Below are 21588 nucleotides of genomic sequence, written 5' to 3'. Positions count from 1 at the left end.
TAAAAATGCATGTATCTAACAGAAATAATGTCTTCCAGCTAACAAGCATTTCATTAACCTTTCTTAATAAATTGACAGAGTAAAACATTCATTCTTCCTTAAAAATACTGTCACTTTAACATAGAGTTTAAGGTGATTTCATTTAATTTTTATCTGAGTGACATACAGAGGTTCTGGAAGGAAATAACAATTAAATGGTCACAAATGTAACCACTGCACAATGTAAAATGAACACAGTGCTGTGCAACCCAGTCTGAGGTTAGGAGTCATCATCTGCTTCGACAGTACCGCTCAACAGACATGCTACTATCCAAGGGAAAACAACAGTCTCAGTAAGGAAGTGGTACAAGTACAATTAATATTTTGAATCAAAATGATTCAACCTCTTCCCTCAGGCAGAAAATAAGATCTCTTTTGTAAATGAATTCATGTCTAACTAAACAATATTTGGATTCCAGTTTCTCAGTGCCAAAAAATGTTAGCATGCCCTTGTGTCAGCAAAGCTTAAAGGCTAGATTTGTGTCTTTACACTTGTTGACAGAACTAGACAAAATGATGCATATAGTTGGCTGTATCTAACACCAACAACATACTTGCCTAGTGCCCAGAGTCCAGAAGAGGGACCTGTAACTGAAGTAGAGTTCCTTGAGTATAAGTTGCCATATGGGTGCAGGGAATCAAACCCAACAGCCAGTGCTGTTAAGGGAGCTCACTCCAATGCCCACCCAGATTCTTTTTTTTTTTTTTAAATAATTATTTATTTATTTTGTTTACATTGTTCTGTCTGCATGTATGCCTGCAGGCAAGAAGAGGGTACCAGATTTCATTACAGATGGTTGTGAGCCACCATGTGGTAGCGGGGAATTGAACTCAGGACCTCTGGAAGAACAGTAAGTGCTCTTAACCTCTGAGCCAACTCTCCAGCCCGCCCACCCAGATTCTTTATTAACTAAGATAATATTTTGACTATACTCATACTTTCTTTGTAAGAATTCCATTAATACCATCGTAAATACCTTTAACTTTCATTTTGATTTATACCAGTTTAAGGCGCCAATTTACTAGAGTTCTAGCGTTCACGTAACAAGTTTCCCCTTGAGCTGTGCCTCAAAAAGTAACCTATTCATTATCGGCTGTAATTGGCATAAACATAAATGTTCTGTGTCATATACAATTAATAGAAATGAGGTATAAAAAAATCAGTATTGTACTGGTAAACTTGTCAACCTCTTCATGAAACCCTTAGATAATTCTGAAGAATCAAGCAGCTACACTAACATAGAACACGTAGACAAGCTGTCCTACTTGTTCTGTACTGCACACTTTGTTCTTGTAGCCTTGATCACAGCACACGACACAAACAATCAAGGGATCAAAGGTTTATTTTGGCTCGCAGTTTCAGAGGATACAGTTTACAATGGCTGGGGAGGCAGCACTGAGAGCGCGAGGCAGAGGTGGCTCCATGCCCTGACAGCAGGGGTGTATAATCCTTAAAGGTTCACTCCTAGAGAACCCACCAGGCCCAACATCCAAAAAGTTCCACAGCCTTCAAAACAGAACCGTAAATTGGAGACTCAAAACAAGCTCTCAGAGGCATTCCAGATTCAAGCCTCACACATACCTTGACACATCTCAACAAAGCTACAGTCACAATTTTACAGATACAGTTTTCATCTGGAAGATAAAGATAATCTCTAAGAGATTTAGACTATAAATTTAATAAAATTTAGTCAAAACATCATAAAAACACCTTTAATTAAAAAGATTTTCAAAACATTATTGCTTACTCTTATGAAATGATAAATTTTAACCAAATTGATGCTTCTATAAACTTAATTTTATTTCCTATAGTCTTAAATTATACTGCTTGAAAAGAACTAAAGATATCGGTGTAACTTTCTGAAATTAAACAAACCGCAAATGAATTCTGTGAGCAGTACACAGACAGTGACTACACCGCTTCAGTGTTAGCACTACCGAAGTAACCACCTCATAGGGGAAACAAACAACTTTTTTCTTAAAGAATTTCAAGAATTACAGTAACAAAGTTCATGAAAAGGCCAATTAAATTTTTAAATTTTTTTATATTACACTTTTCTACCGTCCTAAGGGTAACGGTGATATAAGGATAAAAAAATCCTTTTATTTCTCTGCTTATAATAATTTTTACTAAGAAATACTACAATTATGCTTATGAGGTTTTTTCTCCCTTTGTGTGTGGGGTAACAACTATGTTTTTACTATTGAGGAGACTTGAAGTCTTATTAAGGAACTCAAAAGAAAGATAGAGGCACAAAAAAAAAAAAAAATCAAGAGACTTTGGCTTTAAAGAAACTCATGATAACCCTAAAATGGCAGATTAAAAAACAACAAAAAGGTTACAGCAGCAAGCTACTACTTCACCACACACACCGAGAACTCTAAATCAGACAAGAGTTTTCTGCTTCTCTTCCAATCAATCTGCAATTTCTTCTTTTTGTTTCTCCTGCTTTTTGGCTGTGGGCAGTTCAAGACTGGCCCACTGCATGGGCTCCGCCTTTCTCATGGTGATCTCAATCTTGGTTGCAGTCATGGTTACATAACTCCGCTTAACATCAATCACCTGCAGCACATCAAGAGGAAACGTTAACTCGGTGCTTCTATTGGTCTCAGAAAAACACATCTTGCTTATTCTAATGTCAAAAATCAAGCCTCTGGAGCCATTTTTTAATGCAATTTAAGTATCTTGATAGACACATTAAGGTTATATTCATCAACTTTCCATGAGTATTCATTCTAAATTTTTTTCATTGTCAGGAAAAAAAATAAGTGGATTCATAATACTTACACCCCACAGTTTCACATTTTGATGAAATTCCTTCTCTCCTTCAAATACAATGTGAACATTTAACTGAAATAGATAAATTGTTATTTTGGTGGTAGATATTGAAAACCAGGCCTTAATACACACTAAGCATGCAGTAAAACAGTGAACCACATCCAGTCAAGAGCGATAATTGATTAAATCAGAGTGAAGGTTTGAGAAACCAAGCACCAATTAGAAAGACAAGATGGACAATACTTAAGCCATGAGAAAATGTCAATGGTGGCTCCCCAACCTCCTGCTTCCTTTAAGAAAATGATTAGGAGAATAAGAAAATTAACCAGAAGGTTCATACTGAAAAACCTGTATTTTGTGATTCTTCTAAGATACTACATTTTTAAGAAAGCTTCAGAACAGTGTTCTGAAGAGCAAACTTTAGAAACACATAGACTGATTTTTCACTTAAAATACTGTTTCTATGAAAGTCACCAGTTTTCTGATCAGAGCTAAGAACTTTGAGGAAATATGAACAAATAATGCATTAAGGGTAATTCTACTCAGTCAGGTCATAGACTTACCAGTGTACTGTTTGCCTCCACCTGGCTGAGCTCTGGCAGTGAATTCTTAGCATACACTGAGATGGTAACTTCACCCCCAGTCTGATGCCAGTCATGTCTACATGGAACAACTTTCTTCCCCTGTAATGTAATAAAAACCTTGTGACCTTAAGACACAACACAACTTTTTCAAAAAAACTCACTCAACTAATAGGGGAAAATTCACCATGCACAATGAAGCACTTGATGCTTCAGGGTAACACATCTAAAGATTCCACCAAGAGGTTTAAACAATAAACTATAATACAAATATCTTAACAAGTTTATGATGTGAGAACACCCTCATTTCTCCAGTTTGGCTTTTCTCCTTTAGGGTTATACAGTTACTGTTCACTTAGGAGACAATTTCACAAGCCTTACTAAACTTCATTCCATTCACACCCTATTGTCCACTAAGTTCTGTCACAGAATCATTCTTTGAAGACAGAAACGAGAAAGGAATTTGTTCGGTAAGATACACAAGACAACACAAGAACTTGAAAGTCTGAGAACCTTTGAGTTTATTTTGTACAAATGAAGAGTTTTGGGTGGTATTAAGGTTGGGGACTTGGCTCAATTGGTACTATGCCTACCTTACAAGTATGAGGGGCTGAGTTTGGAACATCAACATCCACATAAAAAAATTCATATATTGCTTGATTCTGTTATCCTAGTGCCAGAAGATTGATCACAAGATCCCACAGCTGGACTGATGAGCTCTAGGCTCAGAGAGAACCCATATTTTATCAAATACGGTGGCGACACAGGAAGACACCAAACACAGAACCATCATACCATGTATGCATGAACACACACACACACTGTCAACTAATAACTATTCCTATGATTATTAAATTATCTTGTCCTTTCCTATTAGCATACAGAAAATGTCACAATTTACAGAAGTCATCTGATGACCGCTAGTCTGGAAATGACCATTATTCTCTGGTGCTTTACTACAGGATCAATTAATTTCAAAATCAAATGAGACAGTTTTGTTTAAAAGAAGGAAAAATAGTTACATTTCACCAAGAAATACACTCTTAACTTTTTTTTTTTTTTTTTTTGGTTTTTCGAGACAGGATTTCTCTGTAGCTTTGGAGCCTGTCCTGGAACTAGCTCTTGTAGACCAGGCTGGTCTCGAACTCACAGAGATCCACCTGCCTCTGCCTCCCGAGTGCCACTCTTAACTTTTAAACAAAAAGGGAAGCATAAAATTTATTTTTTCAAAGTATTTAAGGTTTTGATTTCAGAGAAAATATACAAGCATACCTCATTTTCTGCTAATAAAAGATTTCTGCAAGTTTTATGTTAAGTAATCTATGATTCAAAATGACAATGACATACTGAAGACTGAATACACGTCTAGCCTGAAAGTTCATCCTTGAGTTAAAACATAGACGTTCTATGAACCAGAAAGGTTCCTAAAGTTACCAATGGCAGCACAGCACAGCACAAGAATGTGTTTGGTTAACCATGCTATTAAAATAATGAGATCTGGCATACAAACCTTTATGTAGTGACAAACTGGTTTTATTTTCTCAGCTTAGAGAGATTAAGGGAATTATGTTCATAGCTCTAAAATATTTTGAAAATAAACCCAGGAAATAGGAACTGATGCCCTGCAACTCTTTCCTCCTTGATAAATTTCCCCAGAGCAAACAGAGGCGTTCAAAGAAATCTCACTGTGAACACTAGATGGAGGGACCAAATGTACGGTGGAATTTTTTTTATGAGCAAAAAAAGAATTAGAGGCCTAACTATTGGTTTAGTAACATTAAATTAATAAAGTGATTTTATGAGACAATTTTCAAAGTAGGAAAGGCTGTGAACCTAATTTTTTCGAATCCATTTTTAGATTTACTTTGTGTGTGTGAAGGCTTCCCTTGCATGTAAGTCTGTGTACCACATGCATGTATGGTGTCTAAAGGCGAGTCTCTAGGTGATGGGATGGGAACTGAATCTCAATCCTTTGAAAGAACAACAAGTGCTCTTACCCATGGAGCCAACTCTCTAGCTCCTGTGAAACTAATTTTAATAAGACAAGCATTTTCCAGTTTTAATAAGTTTAAAGTATTTCTGAAAACTCACATACCTGTATCAATATACACAGGGTTATTTTGTTGGGAGATTGAGATGAACTACTTTGTACATATGCCAATGCTTTACTTACCTTGTAAGAAAGCTAGTTTTATGCTATAAACACATGCTAATCTCAGATCTTTAGAAACATGGCTTAGATGATCGCAGGCCAGTATGTGAACCTAAAAGGTGACTTACCGCATCTTTTTTAGTCCACACATGTTTCCCTGTTGTGCAGCCCTCCTGGGCTAAGAATGTATTAAAATCTGAGGTTTTTCTTCTACAGCAGCTCCAATATTTCATCCTTTAAATCACACAATGGATTAAAGTTATCATTATAACAGAGGTAATTAAGAAATAAATACTCCAACTTTAAATATCTTGCAAGTATTTACTAGTGAAGAATTAAAATGGATACATACTAGGAAAACTAATTATTTGAAAACCAGGGTGACATTTATTCTATTAACCTAGCTTTTGAATAAATCTATAATCACAAATTCCAAGTCTAGTTTCTCACTGAGAATGTACACCCTAATTCCTTCATGAAGCTACCAAAAGAGATATGAATGAATACTGTAATAACCACACTTCAACAACCCACTAAAGACCAAGGAACAAGGTAGAAACTAGTGCTTCCACACATGATGAACAATCTCAAAGAAGGGAAAACCATTACTACTAACTTGAGATAAAACCCTGCACAAGTAACTAAAAATTACAGATCTCCACGCATCCGAAGCATTTGGGAACACAATATAGAGACAAACTCAAAATTGAGAGTTATGGAAAAGCATGGGCTTTCCGCGCCCCATGACCAAAAAATTCTAATGTCCTAAAAATGAATGACAGTCCTTTAAGAAAAGCAATTCAGGCCACTCAGGAGGACATGCCAGTAAGTGCTCTCTGCAGGAGGCTAAGGGCTGAGTATCTTGAGGCAGAGGCAATGCACACAACCAAAGTCTAAATAAGATCACACTGAAAAATTACAATGATTACTTAATAATTATAACTCCACTTTCCTCCTGTACTTAATGAAGGCAACTGCCTCTGCCCTTTTCTTAGGTTATTATAAGGATTAAATGGTGATGTAGGTAAAATTTTCCCAAAAACTGCATTGCAATGTTTAAAGATATAAAGGTTTAATATTTTGAATCACTACTATAAATTTTTTATTAGGAATGCATAAATTACCCCTCATGGAAAATAGGTACTCCAGAATGATACACACAGACTTCGTCAAGACTCTGTAGACCCTGGTATGTCTAAAAAACAAAGACAGAGAGAAAAAATTAGCTGTTTATCTCACACTTGCATCTTACACCTATCTGTGGTACTTGTTACCTATAAGGCCTCCAGAAAATACTGAAATAATACTGGTAAATTCATCAAGAAATGGAAAATGCCTCTCTTTTAACATAAATAAACTATAGATTCCTGTAAAGAAAGAAAACAGAAAGCTAGCCAACTTACTAAATAAGAGGCTTTAAGGCTTTTAGGCATGAGGTTCAAATATTTAAATTTATAGAAACGTGTTGGAATCAGGGGACTTATACTCTCCCCAAAACAGAGTATGATTTATGTGTTTAGTATACTCTGTGTGGGCATCACTAATTAATATGGAAAATCTAAAAATCAATTCTGGAAGTTTCAGGAAATGGTGACATCTTATCCCTACAAATGGTAAAATGAGCTGCAGACCTATATAAACATCCATGGTTTGTCTGGAAGATCCGGGCCCCACTGCTGCTGTACATGAAGGCTCTACAGATGAATTCACAAAAAGTTATGTTAATAAAACATGGATGTAGCTGGTAGTATGCTCTCTATTTTTATAATCATATTAACTAAAGTAGAGAAGACCAAGATTTTCTGTGTTTCTTTTCTGTACAAAGTACTAGGTGTTTATCTCCTTAAGTACATAAATTCCACTATATTAGAATCTGAATTTATCATTACTGCCACCTAAATGTCTCTTTTTATCTTATCCAATGGCATCAAATGCCCCCAGTCCTCCAAATCTGAATCAGTACATCTGTCCTCTCTACCTCTGAAGTTATCACAAAATCTGGTCAAACTCAAAAGACTAACCTGTTTAAACTCACTCAAGGACTAGCAAATGCTCCTTGAATGTCCTTTATTTAAAAAAAAATCTCAGATTTTCCACCATACTCAGTGTTTCACATAAAGTACCTCTGCATGAGAAAATGTAGCTCTGAACAAGAACTTCTTAAATAAAGTCGAACACTGGCAATAAAGGGAAAAAAAAAAAACAAACAGGAAAACTTCCATTTCATGAAAACTAAAAGTCCCTTTGTTTATCAATGGTATCATCAGGCCAGTGGAAATCAAATGAAATACCTCCAACAAGAGACCTGGAGCTAAAAGATATGAATAGTTCCTACAAGACTGCTAGGGAAAGAATGACAAGAAAGGCTAGCGGAGAGATCACGGGCTTGTGGTCAGAGAGGAAAGACCTGAGCAGTAGGAACATCAGCGGGCACGCGACTGTAACACCGCTGAGGTCAAGGAAACATTAAGTGAGAAAACTGTATACTCTGTCAGAACAGCTGAACCATAGAACACCGATACGACAAAATGTATCAATGTGCATACAAGTGGATCCAATTCATCAATACCGACAAGCATATAGAATATGCAACCTTTGAAATCTCCTATGTCTACGTATCTGCTGAAACTGAACACATATATATATAATCCCATTTCTAGTATGTCACACACTAAAGTGTTTAAGGTCAGTGTTATTAAAAAAAAAAACAGTGGGAAGGAAAAATCAATTATCAATTGTAGCACATACTCAACAATGACATTCACAAAGCACCAAAAAGGGTAAGATTATGGTTATATTCCCTAAAACAAACCTAACAAACCCACATGAAAGAAGATTAAGAAAGAGAACAAAGAGAGCAAGATACGTGCTGACAGATAAAGATAACCCTTTCAGGGGAACACGTGAAGAAGCTGAAGATACTGCCAGCTTCATTTTGAAAGTCCTCAAGTTTAAATTTGTATGTGAACAAGTTCTAACAAATTTCACTACTTCAATGAAATAAATATTTCTTAAATCCTCTATAATCTAAAATTTTAATTTCTCACCACTAAAGGCACTTAAATTTGGTTATCTCTTAATTTCAACCGATATAAGGAAACAGTATTATGACATTCCCATTATTTTCTCTGTATTACTGCAATCAGTTTTGTTAGATATATCTCCCTCTCCCCATTGTTGGTACTTTTATTGAGATGAATTTCCGCTCGTACTCTGCCTCATACTGCCTTTCTCACTCTCTACCAACGGCACCCAACTACGAACCCTATGACCTCTAACGGCAAACTGCCTGGGAGACTGGAGACTGGTGCAACGTAGCACGAATTGAGGGCATAACAAATTGCCTTTTGACTGGATTCAAGGCCCACTCCAGAAGATTCAATCCACACCTCAAACTATTAATGAGGCCAGAACCTGAGGCTAGACAGGTAGGCCATGTGCTCTGGGGGAAAACTACTACTTCTCTGCCAAATGAACAATGCAGGGAAAATACATATTGCTAACCATAGATCAGAGAAGCTTCTTGTGGTTGCTGGTAACTAACAGAGAGACAATTTGACAGTGGGTAGACAATGAGAAACCTTGGAGCACTCAGCCATAAATGGATGTCTGAATATTCAAGGCTCAGGAATCTACGAAGTAGATTCTATGAGTCAGAAGTGGTGGATGACTCCAATAAAACAGCATGCTCCAGAAAGAACTTATGTACATAAGAACAGAGACTGCAACAGCATGCCTAAGACTTAAAAAAAAAAAGACAGGGGGGATCAGAAAAAACTCCAGCACGGAGAAGGGCAAGTGGGCACACCTAACCAAGAAGCAATTTGGAACTGGTACCTGGTGAGAAAGGGGGGAAAAATCCAGCCATGCTCCAGGACAGGCTTCATGCTCATGGGGAGCTGACCAACACAAAACAGATTCCAGTTTTTATATATGTGCACTTTCAGTTATGATTCGGCGATTTACTTATTTCTTGAGAAAGAGAGAGAAAGAACATGAAGTTGGGTGGGTAGGGAAGATTTGGAAGGGCTTGGGAGTATGAAAAGAATATTACCAAATTAAATTGAATGAAACATTTAAAAAAAGTAATAAAATTGAAAATGAAAAAAAAAATACCCCTTTTACTTACTACTTCTACCTTATACATATGAGGCTATACTTCTGTTTCCATTCCACTTTTAGTAAGCAGGGGAATCTCAAATGTCATAGAAGGAAAACAAACCTGCTGACACCCCATCTTCACTCTCAACTGTAGCTGGCCCAGCAAGGATAAAGATACCACTTTTATTGTTATTTCATTATTTTATCAGCATGGGTATTTTGCCCGATCATATCTATGCATCAAATGTGTGCCTGGAGCCCAGGGAGGACAAAAGGGGTAATGGACCCCCTTGACCTAGAGTTGCAGATGGTTGTGAACTGCCATACAGATGGTTAGAATCAAGCCTAGGATGTATGAAGGAGCAGTCAGTGCTCTTAATCGCTTCAGACACTTGTGTCCCTTATTTTAACTAACAGACTACTTAAACAATGGAGCCCAAAAAAGAAATTACCCACAGAAATATCATGCTGGAAGAGAAGGCCTAAATCCTGTGCCAGTCAAATGGAAAAGCCAGACAATGATGAGTTTATGGTTGGTGGAACCAGACTTGACTGGGACCTGGTGTACGAAGTCCTTTTGTCTGTGTGTAGCTTTTATTGATTAATGAATAAATCTGTTTCGGCCAGTGGCTTAGCAGAATATAGTAAGGCAGGAGTTCCAAGCAGATAGAGGAAGAGAGAGTAGGGGGAGTCACGGAGATGGCATGTAGCCACCACAGGGGAAAGATGCGACCTGCTATCTGGAATATTGCTGGTAGCGTGGTAAAATAATGGAAAAGGGCTAATTCTAAATGTAAGAACTAACTAGCAATACGCTTAAGCTATTGGCAAGCAGTACTGCAAATAATATGGTTTCTGGGTGATTATTCTGGGTCTGAGTGGCCAGATCGAACAAAGCCAGGGACCACTTAGTTATGCATACCTCTAAGCCTCTATTTAAGCCATCTCTTACACAAAATGGACTGGTGGGAGGAGAGCTGCTGGATCTTTGTCCCTCTTCCCAATGTGATCACATGTATTAAAAAAAGCCTTTCCTGTTTCTCTCAGATTAATTTATCTATTTAAAAACTGGTTTATCAAAGATGGGTGTCTAAACTTGGCTTCTTGGGGCTTAGGCTGTGACCCTAAATTCACTAATTACTCATATTCTTGAAGGCACAAGTATTCAAAGTATACCACTAATTGTACACACACCAGCTATGTGCCAGGCACTGTTCCAAGCATTCAACATACAACGAAAAAGCAAACAAAGCCATGTTATCATAATCCTCACCATGAGACAAGAGTAGTTGGTAATGGAAGGAGCCATGCTCAAAAGTGTTCCCGAGGAAAAAGCATGAGAGGGTATATATACAGAAGACAGCAAAAGATCTCATTATGTGAGCCATACCCACATTTAGTCATTTCTCAGCAAGCTCCTTTCCAGGACACTGTCTGGCCCTCACAACAATATACAAGCTCGTTCTTCTTCTTCCACTTCCCCTGTGACAGCGATCTCTTCACCTCTCCCTAAATTGGGCATGGTGGTACACAACCATAATCCTGCACTCAGCTGAGAGACAGGAATGAAGTCTGAGGCCAGGCTTGCCTCACCAAATAGAAACACCTTCCCGAAAAGGTAATGGCTTACCATCACAGTCTGAAGCACCTCAAACCCTCATCCTGGTTGAGACCTTTCACCATTCTGACTACTTCCTTACCCATGGCTTTCAATTATTGCCCAAGCCCTGGGACCTTGCATGCACTGAGCAGCACAGTTCTAAAGCCTCTCGACCTCTGCTCCCTCTAGGGATGGTTCTACTCCCAGGTTTACAGTCCTCCTCCCCCTAATTCTGAACTAGTACCACATCAGAAAGACCTTCACCAACAAATCTTATTTAAGTAGCCCCTGACTGGAACCTTTGTAGTTGCTCTGTTTATTAAATTTACTTCAGGTGTGTCTGAATTAATTATTCAATGGCCTAGTCTGTTCTCTTGCTCACCTAAGAATATACTTACTCCTCAGGTTTTTGTGTGATACTATTCTCTCCAGCCCCTGAACCAATGTCTAACATATATCAAGTGCTTAATAATTGTCAATCAAATTAGATTTATTCCCATAATTCTACCAGATATTCCTCTTAGAAAATCTCTACTGTATTTATAGTCCTAGTGTTCAACAAAGTGCCCAACATTTAACCAGCATCCAGGTGTTTGCTACCTTTAGAGTGATTCAGAGCCCTTTGCGTCCATGTTAGATTTTACTCCATAAATCCAAAGTTGTATAATATATACCTTTGAACACCCTCCATTTTTACAAGAAGTCCCAATCTTAATTTCATCACTGTCTTCTTCTGCAATGGAAAAAAAAAGTAACACAAAGTTTCATGACTATGTTCTTTTAAAACAGAGGAATAAAATCTAAAACTACAATATTAAAATAGAACCCCACAGTTGTATTCGTCTTAAAAAAAAAATCTTTCTATAAAACAAGTATGATTTAAAGAAAAAGAAACCCACAGCCCAGCTGATCTGGTGCTGTACATTCCAGCACTTTGAAGGCTGAGGCAAGATGGCTATGAGTTCTAAGACACCCTCGATCACACAGCAACATCCAAGACAAGCTACTGGAAAATTCTTCTCTTCAAACAAAAGAAACAAAAAGCCGGACATCTAGGTTTTGCATATATGCCCCCAAATGATATATAACGTGTTTTCACTCTATAATGCAGAGCTTATCCAATTTTAAAGCTCTTATACAGCAGAAATCACGGAAGGTATTTTTGCCCCTTAATAGTAAGCAGAGGTCAATGGATAAGAATAGATTTTTATAGGACGCACAAAAACCATTTCCGTTCTTGAAGAAATTTAGTTGAAAGAAATTAAGGGGTGCTAAGTTTGCACATGGACATAATCGATGAACTGAATGCTCTTTCATGGTGCCATCAACATCTGGGAATGAAGTAAGTTCTTCCATACAGTGTGCTACACTTCCACACACTCAGTGCTATACAGCTACCTCTTACTTACACAGAAGAACATTGTGAAAAACAAAAAACCAGGGACTTACCTTTCTTATCTTCTTCATTCCCTGATGACAGTTTAAGTTTATCAAGTGCTTGTTTTAGGGAAGCAGATATTTTTAATTCCAAGTTTGTCATTGGCTCATCTGGGCTGGAGAATTTTGAAGTATATTATCATCAATAGACCAAAGTACTTCTTTGTACTTAATATTGATGACCTTAAAAATCTTCCATGAGTCATTAAATATTTAAGTTATTCCTTAAAAATGTATTTGATAAACAAATGTCATAATCTAACAACATTTTAACTTTTAATAAAATGATTCTATTAAGAAATTAAGTTTCAAATATTAAAGACACTGCTAGCATTAAAAGACACTACTACACAGTGGAGCTATAGGGAGTAAAGACTAGGAATATAAACTCTGAGCATAAATTCTTAAGCACTAAGTGAAAGCATACTTATGTGTATTAGTAGAGTCAATTAACTTTATGTGGAGAGATGACATACAGACCTCCAAATATAGATACAATTTTATGACTGTAAACCACAACCATCTTCTAATATTTCATAACAGTTAAGATTTTTATATATAATTTCCAAGTCTGACAATAAGTGAATATTAAGACCATTAATAAATATAGCAATAAAATATATCACAGGTAATTCGCTCTGCATCCACAATGACAAACTGGGAAACAATAAAGTACACTGAAACCATTTAACTCATGTATCAAATGGATTAAAATAAAACGTTTAAGTGATGGACAGCTATCTCACTGATTAGGAGAACACAGTATTCTTTCAAAGGATCGGGATCAAGAGTTCTAACTCTGGTTCCAGGAGAATCAGATGTTCTCCATGGGTACCAGGAATGGAAGTGCTCAGATACACATGCAGGCAAAACATACCCATACAGATTAAAAATAATAATAATACATTTAATTTTTTTCATAGCCTCCTTAGTAGAACTTACAAATCTGAAGTCCATCATTTAAAAATGGTATTAACTCATACTATTATATTGTAGGAAGCTCTACTGTGATGTAACAGATTAAAACACAGACTATAGTATAACAGAATTCCTGTCTTTTTCCAGTACTTTTTTAAAATGGCATAGGCTTGTGTTTGACAGTCTACTAATACTGAATTAATAATGCAGGTGGAATAAAAGCATTCTGATCTTGAACTATAGCCTATACTTCAAAATATTTATGGGCAAACAAAAATCAAAACTTAGGATTCTTGTGCTATATATGTAGTTTATAAATTTATTTAAGTATAATAAAGAAAAAGGAACACTGTAAATTTATAGTGTGAATAAAAGCTTCAATTGATTTCAATGATTTCTCAGGCTTGTATTGAAAAAGAACTCATCTGAAAGACATATCTGGAGCCCAAATCCTGAGTTTACATTTTGTAGTTCATGTTCTAAATCAACCACTATTTAAGTACAGTTTGAGGCTCTTGTGTTACACAAGTAAACCCATTAATGTGTTTCAGAATATAGTCTGTTTGAACAGAAGGAGATTATGAACAATCTAATTCTACTTCAAACTGAGGCAAAAGCCACTCTTAAAGTATTTTGACAGGCAGGCTATCACAAACCAAATAAAATAAAACTCTCCAAGTACTAATGAGAGTAACTAATTCATATTCAACCTGAAAGTAAAGGTAAGTGGCCTTTACTTTAGGCCTCTGTGGCTCTTCAATTTAAACTAACTGTTTAAACGGACAATTTTACTGAATTCCACCATGCCACATGAGAAAGATATACCAGAAAATAAAGACGTACAACTTCCCAACTGTGGGCATGCCCTCAAAAATGACAGGGTTATTGCCAGAAGAAAAAACACAGTGGCCTCATTAGAAATGCCTTTATATACAATGTTAAAAAGAATTACCACTGGCAAACACCATTATCATAGTCTTACAAATACAAGCAGCTATATAGAGTATACCTTGGCCTTTTTATTGCTTCTACTGGTTTAGGGGCTTGAATGATGTGTTCCTGAAATTTGGGTTTTAATTCAGACAGCTCTTTCTTCTCCGTAGTCTTGACTTCAGGCTTGACTGGTTCAGGTGGCTTCTCACTGTTATGTCTACCTTTTGTACATCCCTGTCAGTAAAAGACACAAATGAACAGTTATGCTTTCACCTACTTTATGTATTATGCATGTTTGTGTTTTGGGTGCTTTAAGAATCAAATTATGTATATATGCCAAAGTCTATTCAAAAAGGCCGCAGTCTGCGGTCTCAGCTGGTATAGTGCTTGTCTAGCATGTAGCCCTGAGTGTGACCTCCAATACCACTAAGCCCGGCATTTGGATTTGGAAGCTGGAAGTTCAGGAGTTCAAGGTCATCCCACTTATACTTGGGCTTTGTGAGACCCTGCCTTAAAACAAAACTCTCAATCTAACATCTCAATCTAAGTGTCAACTTTCCCATTAAACTGAAATATATCTTAGCTTGAATAATCTTTTACAACTCATTTTTCTCATCTATAATATAGAAACAGATTTCTTTCTTGGTGTCATATAAAACAATGAACCATCTCGTTGGTTTTTGATAAATAAAATTTACTGCCTCTAATTAAAAATATGCTTTATCATTGCCTGCCTGAGACTTCCTTCCTTCTTTTCGGGACTACCAAAATCAAGAATGTAAAATGTATGTATATATGGTATGCATGGTCTGTAGTTAACATAATAAAATCCTATTCTCCAAGGTAAACAAAGAGTTCTTAGAGGCTATGGAACAGATGAGTCCCCTTTGTAAAGTCTGGCGTGACCTGATAGCTGAGTCAGCGGATAGCAGTGATCTGACTGCCCCACCTGGAGTTTCTAGAAGGATGTCCTTTGAGAGAAATAAAAAGAATAAATCAGTACTTACTACAATGCTTAAGAAGTCAGAAAAATCAGTCGTTCTTCTCTTACAGCAGGACCAACCCTATAAAACAAAGAAAAACAAGCAGACCCTTAAAACTGTGCCGCTCTTCTTTCCTTGAATCCTGACATATACACAGACAAACATACATGAGTTCAGGTTTCATATGGTGCTTCCTAATCACATGACTTTAAATAATCAATTAAGTACTTAAAATAGAAAATCAGAAGCTTTTGATTTGTTTATGAATATTATTTGACCTTTAGAAAAAAAAAGTTTTTAAACATTATCTACTGGACTACGGATGTAACTTACTGGAATTCTTGCCTAGTGCCAAGTTCAATTCCAAACAACCACTCTCTAATTCATGTATTTAAAGGATCTGACAAATAAGGTCATTAACAAATAAGGTCTCTTACAAAACCTGGAGCTTGATAATTCATCTAGACTAGCTCGACAGAAAGGCCAAGGACCTGCTTTTCCCTGACCTGGGTTAAAACAGGTCCTTCACTTTGATTTTATGTATGTGTTAGGGATCCAAATTTAGGTCTCATGCTTGGATGATGAGTGATGGCACTGCCAATCATTCTCCAGACTCTCGTCTGTCTGTATCCTGCACTATGTATTATAAATCTCGGATTCCAAGACCCAGTAAATTTCAGGTAATACAAGGACTGATATAAAGCCACTAGTTTTCTACTTAATGAAATGAGTAGTTAAATTTATATTAACAACAATACTTTAGTATTATAAGGGGGATATTGAGAGAAAAGTTCTGTAATGTTAATATTCAAGAAAAGATTATAAGTAGCCTTATGCTTACAAAATTAAGATTATCTTTCTCTAAAAATGTATGCTACTGAGAAGTTGCACACCTCATATTAATCATGAATTTTTAAAAAGACAACATCAAAAACCTTGTCAAAACAAAGCAAAAACAAACAAGAAAAAACCCACTACTATACTATTTCTCTGATTCTTCAGCTCACCGAGGAAATAAAGGAGAAAATACAGTATGACTTTTCCAGTAAAACACTTGTAAAAGCATTAAACATCTGAAACAACAATATAATACTCAGAGCCAGGAGGTGGTGGCGCACGTTTTTAATCCCCTTACTTGGGAGGCAGAGGCCAGCGGATCTGTGTGAGTTCAAGGCCAGCCTGGTCTACAAGATCTAGTTCCAGAACAGGCTCCAAAGCCACAAAGAAACCTTGTCTCAGAAAAACAAAACAACAACAACAACAAAAAAAAAAAAAACGAAACCATTCAGACGAAGCCTTTCTTATTAGCCAACAGTGACAGACTAAAGACCAAAACCAGTATAACTGCTTTTATTTAACTTCAAACTTAGGAAGGGAATACATCATTAGGAAAATGAGTCAGAATGTAAATAACTTTATAATGAGGAAATATTACTGTCTTTAAAGACTATGCTTAAAGCGCCCTCAAATGGTCATTAAGAAAAACTGACAAGCTGAAGCAGGAAAAAAAATTATACCTTTAATTTTATCATGCAAGTATAAAGAAACTGAAAAGTAACTTGTTCCTACCTTCAGGGCGTCATGAAATACAGGTACACCTGGGTGGTACGTGCAAGCATCTGGTCAAAACAGAGAAAGGAAAAAACACAGCTGTTTATCAATTACAAGTTTATGTATCCCTCCTTAGGGTGCTTAGGGTTTGATCGTTTTTCCAAAAGCAGGCAAAGTACTCTTAACACTTCATTAAGTTTTTGTATTAAAAAAGTAAGTTAAATCTCTAAGAGTATGACACAGGGACAAAATATAGAACTGTTCAAGAATAACACTCAGGAATACTCTGTGACAGTAGTTCAAGCTTCCTTATGCTGTGAACCTTTAATACAGTTCCTCATACTGTGGTGACTCCCCCCAACTATTAAATTATTTCATTGCTACTTCATAACATAATGTAAATATCTGTTTTCCAATGGTCTTAGGAGACTTCTGTTAAAGGCCCATTTGATTCCTAAAGGGGTTGTGACCCACAGGCTGAGAACCACTACTCTGCATTCTTCCATCTTTTGTAATAAAACTTCTTTACTACTAAACTTTAAGTCCTAATGATTCTGGCAATATCTCTTTTTTATTCTCTAAGAATTTCATACATGTGCACAAATTATCTCAGTCGTACCCACCTTCCTCACTTGTTACCCCCACCTACTCACCCACCCATCTCCTTTCCCCAGAACTTCCCTCCCACTGAGTCTAACCAGTGCAGTCTCTATGCACCTCACTAGCCACTCCCCTGAAGAAAAGCCCTTCCTGTCCCAGCTGCCATCATCTGCCAACAGCTTCTTAGCTTAGCTTGGGGGAAGCACAGACTTTCCTTCTCCCTCTGGGCTGGAATATTTGAACTAGAAGATTGTATTGGGCAGTCTTGTGCAGGCAACCACAGCTGCTCATGTATGGAACAGTTGCATCATATTGAGAGCACAGAATTTCTCAGCTCTCCTTCCCATCTCTTATTCTCAATTATCTTTTCAAAACAATATCTCTTTTTTTGGAGCCTGTCCTGGAACTAGCTAGCTCTTGTAGACCAGGCTGGTCTCGAACTCACAAGGATCCGCCTGCCTCTGCCTCCCAAGTGCTGGGATTAAAGGCGTGCGCCACCACCGTCCGGCAACAATATCAAATTTAAGTATACTTATAAACTGATCCATAAAAATTGCCCAAGCTTCTCTAAAAAGATATTATGAAAAAAAATTATTAACTCAACATTTTAATCACTGCAGAAATACCTAATTGCTACATTAGCATTCTTAACAAGTAATTCCTAGATACAAGCCAGAGTTCAGTTCTATAATATATTTCATGGTTGCTATTGATCATTTTATATTTCTGGTCTCTCTCCATATTACAGAAATTTTAACTTATTTAACTCGTATACAAATTACATTTATTACCACTAGCAATGTGGAGTATTTTATTTGTAACAAACACACATTATCTGAGAATGCAGTACACCATGATGAGAAAGACACTTATATTCCTCTGTAATTTTCTTACTTCACTCAAACTTCCAAGTTTAATTTCCCCCACCCTGCCCCGGCTTCCCAACAATCTGATTCCCTGTATTGCCCTGAAATCTCTCTACCCTCTACTATTACCTCCTATTACTTCTTTACTAAGTGCTGGTTATGCATACAAAGTACTAAGAAGGAAGCTGGGCATGGAAATGTGTATGCACAAAGATATGAGTTGAGAGGGAATAGCAGATCATTTAATTTAATGTGCAATCACTACCATAAAGTATAAGATGTATAAACACAGCTGGACAACAGGACAGTTGCATCTTTACCATGTAACCAGTATTGAGTTAACTGTAAAAATCACTGCTTTCAAAGGAAATGACATTAGATGGGCAGAAGAACGTCCTCTAGCATCTCTCAGGCTTCAGCGGTGCTGAGATTCGTATTTACAGCAGACTAGCGGCTATATTGAAGGCTTTTTACACTAGGCTTAGCTGAAATCTTCACTTGTCACTCACAGCTGCTGTGCTGTTTGCAAACGTGTGTCTCCTTGAGAGTACTTAACACATGTAAGCTATGATTCATATTCTTTTTAACATGTCCTATCGTCTTGAAAAGAGTCTAATTTTTGCATACGAGGCGAAACAAACAAAAATAAAACTAAAGGGATGAAATAAGTCAATAAACGTGGAAATTATACTACTCTATTATAAATAAGAAGACTGAGTACAGACTTACAGCTTCTTACAAAGAAGACACCATCACTGCACTCCCTGAGAACATAGACCACACGGGCACCTTCAACATAAACAATTTAATTTATAATTTCAACGTAAAGATCAAATTATTCCCATTCCAAAAAACTTTCTCTTAAATCCAGTGTTGTTAACTGCCATTCATTCAACCAGTTTTACTTGACATTTATCCCTAGTTTCTAAAACAATTTCCACTTTGCTAAAGTGAACACATTTCTCTCCAGGTGATTAGTTTCCTGCTGTAGGTGATGCTCTTAATACACCCAAATTGATGATTTACTCGTGTGGCTTTCCTAGTCTGGTTTTTTGTTTTTTTCCTTTTCTATGTAATACACCAATCCACACATGGATAGACTAACTTTCAGTAACAAGTTGGTACCACTCCTGAACTTTGGACCAGAATCTAGTACTCTAAAAATATTGCCCCAAACTACCTATAAAGCAGCAGTGTATTCAGTAGTAAAGTAAAACGTGTACATAACCACGGCAGTTTAACCAGTGCTTGTAGCGTGGCTTCATCTTTCCTTTTAAATCCTGTACCAGTCTTATTTAGAAAGAACTCATCAGTTTACATGGATACCAAGATAAATATTTCAAACACCGCAAACGTGAAAAAGACCTCTAAGGTACTGGTTTTAAACTCTTCTTGCAACGCGGAACTCTGGTCTGAAGCGAGATACTTCACAGGCTAGTTAAATTATATAACGAAGTGACAGTTCAATACCATGCATATAAAAAGCATACCATACATGCCAGGTAAATCTGAGATAAGTGTCGTCACTTTCCACAACAGTCTAGCAATCTGCATAATCATCCCACTCAATGAGACTCAGACCTCTGGGTTCACGCACGATAGGTACTTTGCTTTCAGTACATTCTTAATTAGAGCACACCGGCTTTTGGAGCACCACCGGGGCTCATGTCATGCTGGTCGGCGTGGTTTAAAACTGCAGGCCCCAGCAAAACTATACCGAAATCGCTGCTACTGTGAGACGGATGTGTGAGAGTCATTTCCGCAACCAAGCACAGTTCTTTAGAAGACAAGTAAACAGGAGAGGTAGCCTGAACGAGTGACGATACGCTTCTCACTAGCACTCCAAATGCGACAAGAAGTCCAATGCGAGACCGGTCTACTGCCCACTTCCCCAGCCCTTCCGCGCCCAAGAATCAAGGCAGTGACAAAGCGTAAACCGGGTCACCTTAGCCCTGAAGCTGAGGAGGGGTGCAGGGGGTGCCCGGTGAGGGATGGGGTACCCAAGACAGCAGCGGCCAGCCCTAGGCGTGGGAGACACGTGGAGGCTCCCGGAGCGGAGGGAGGTCGAGACGGGGCCGGCGAGTGGCGGGGAGGCTCGGGGCCAGGGTCCTGCTTACCGTCCGCATTAGTCTCCGGGTCGAAACGCTGGCCGCAGCCGCGGTTGTAACACAGAAGCGCCATTCCGTCTCCCAGGTGAAACCCACACCGCCGGGACCAAGAGGAAAGCACCACACCAATCGCCAGCACTACAACAGAGGACTGCGCCGGCTTCCGGTAGCCACCGGTGCCGCTTCAGGAATTTTCGCGAACGTTCGGGTTGCACAGGCGCAGAAGAGTCGAGAAGCTGGGCCCAAGCCAGGCGCTCCTCGGTACATACCCCGCCGGACTCCCGCAGGAGAGCGCAGTGGGGGTGGACCCGGACAGTTATCGATGAGACACCCGGGGCCGGAAGCGGAAGTCCCGGCGAGCCACTCTCCCTTTGTGATCCGCGTCCTCCGGGCGGTGGTGGTGTGTGCTGCGGAGTTCGTGGCCGGAGGCAGCGGCGTGCAGGGTCCTCCGTGCAGACGCTCCCTCGGCAGAGGGTGAGTGAGGCGGGTGAGGACCGCCGCCTTAACCTGTCCCTGGGTACGGATCTGCGCAGCCGCAGTCCGTCACAGTTCTAAGTTGCTATTTCACACTAGCTGCCACTTAGCAGTCCATCCGTCGGTTTCATACAGTAAACTTTCAAGTCCATTGTACAAAGCACATATATTAACAGACAACATGCAAGCAGCATTATCCTGAGCAGATACTTTCAACAGGGCACTTTTGAAATAGCAAACACCGTTAATGAGACACACCAAAAAGATGTGGTGTATCCGACGAGCCAAGTTTATTATTAATGGAGACTTGCTTACAACCTTCTCATCCCAATAATAAGACTTCTCATTTTTCCATATCCTTTTAATACCTAGAGATATCAAGTTTATGTATTACTTCAACATAAATAAAGTTATGTATTCCTTTAACCTAAGATGATTTCCATTTTATGTCATTGCTAAGTCATTC

At 38.0% G+C, this 21588-nt stretch overlaps 1 protein-coding gene across 1 annotated transcript; it reads right to left on the bottom strand.

The window, feature by feature from the left end:
* Positions 1–1364: 1364 nt before the first annotated feature.
* Positions 1365–20932, bottom strand: Chordc1 (cysteine and histidine rich domain containing 1). The gene is made up of 11 exons (XM_038321760.2): positions 20658–20932; positions 17093–17142; positions 15548–15604; positions 14617–14774; positions 12702–12805; positions 11927–11985; positions 6676–6746; positions 5680–5785; positions 3382–3501; positions 2828–2890; positions 1365–2602 (listed from the first exon to the last, which is right to left on the bottom strand). Exons 1-11 carry the CDS (start codon positions 20719–20721, stop codon positions 2456–2458), a joined length of 999 nt encoding a protein of 332 aa, XP_038177688.1. The 5' UTR covers positions 20722–20932; the 3' UTR covers positions 1365–2455.
* Positions 20933–21588: the final 656 nt, after the last annotated feature.

This window comes from Arvicola amphibius, chromosome 3 (genome assembly GCF_903992535.2).
Source record: "Arvicola amphibius chromosome 3, mArvAmp1.2, whole genome shotgun sequence".
Lineage (NCBI taxonomy): Eukaryota > Metazoa > Chordata > Mammalia > Rodentia > Cricetidae > Arvicola > Arvicola amphibius.
The sequence above is the reverse complement of the archived record's forward strand: the minus strand, read 5'-3'. Positions and strand labels throughout refer to the sequence as shown.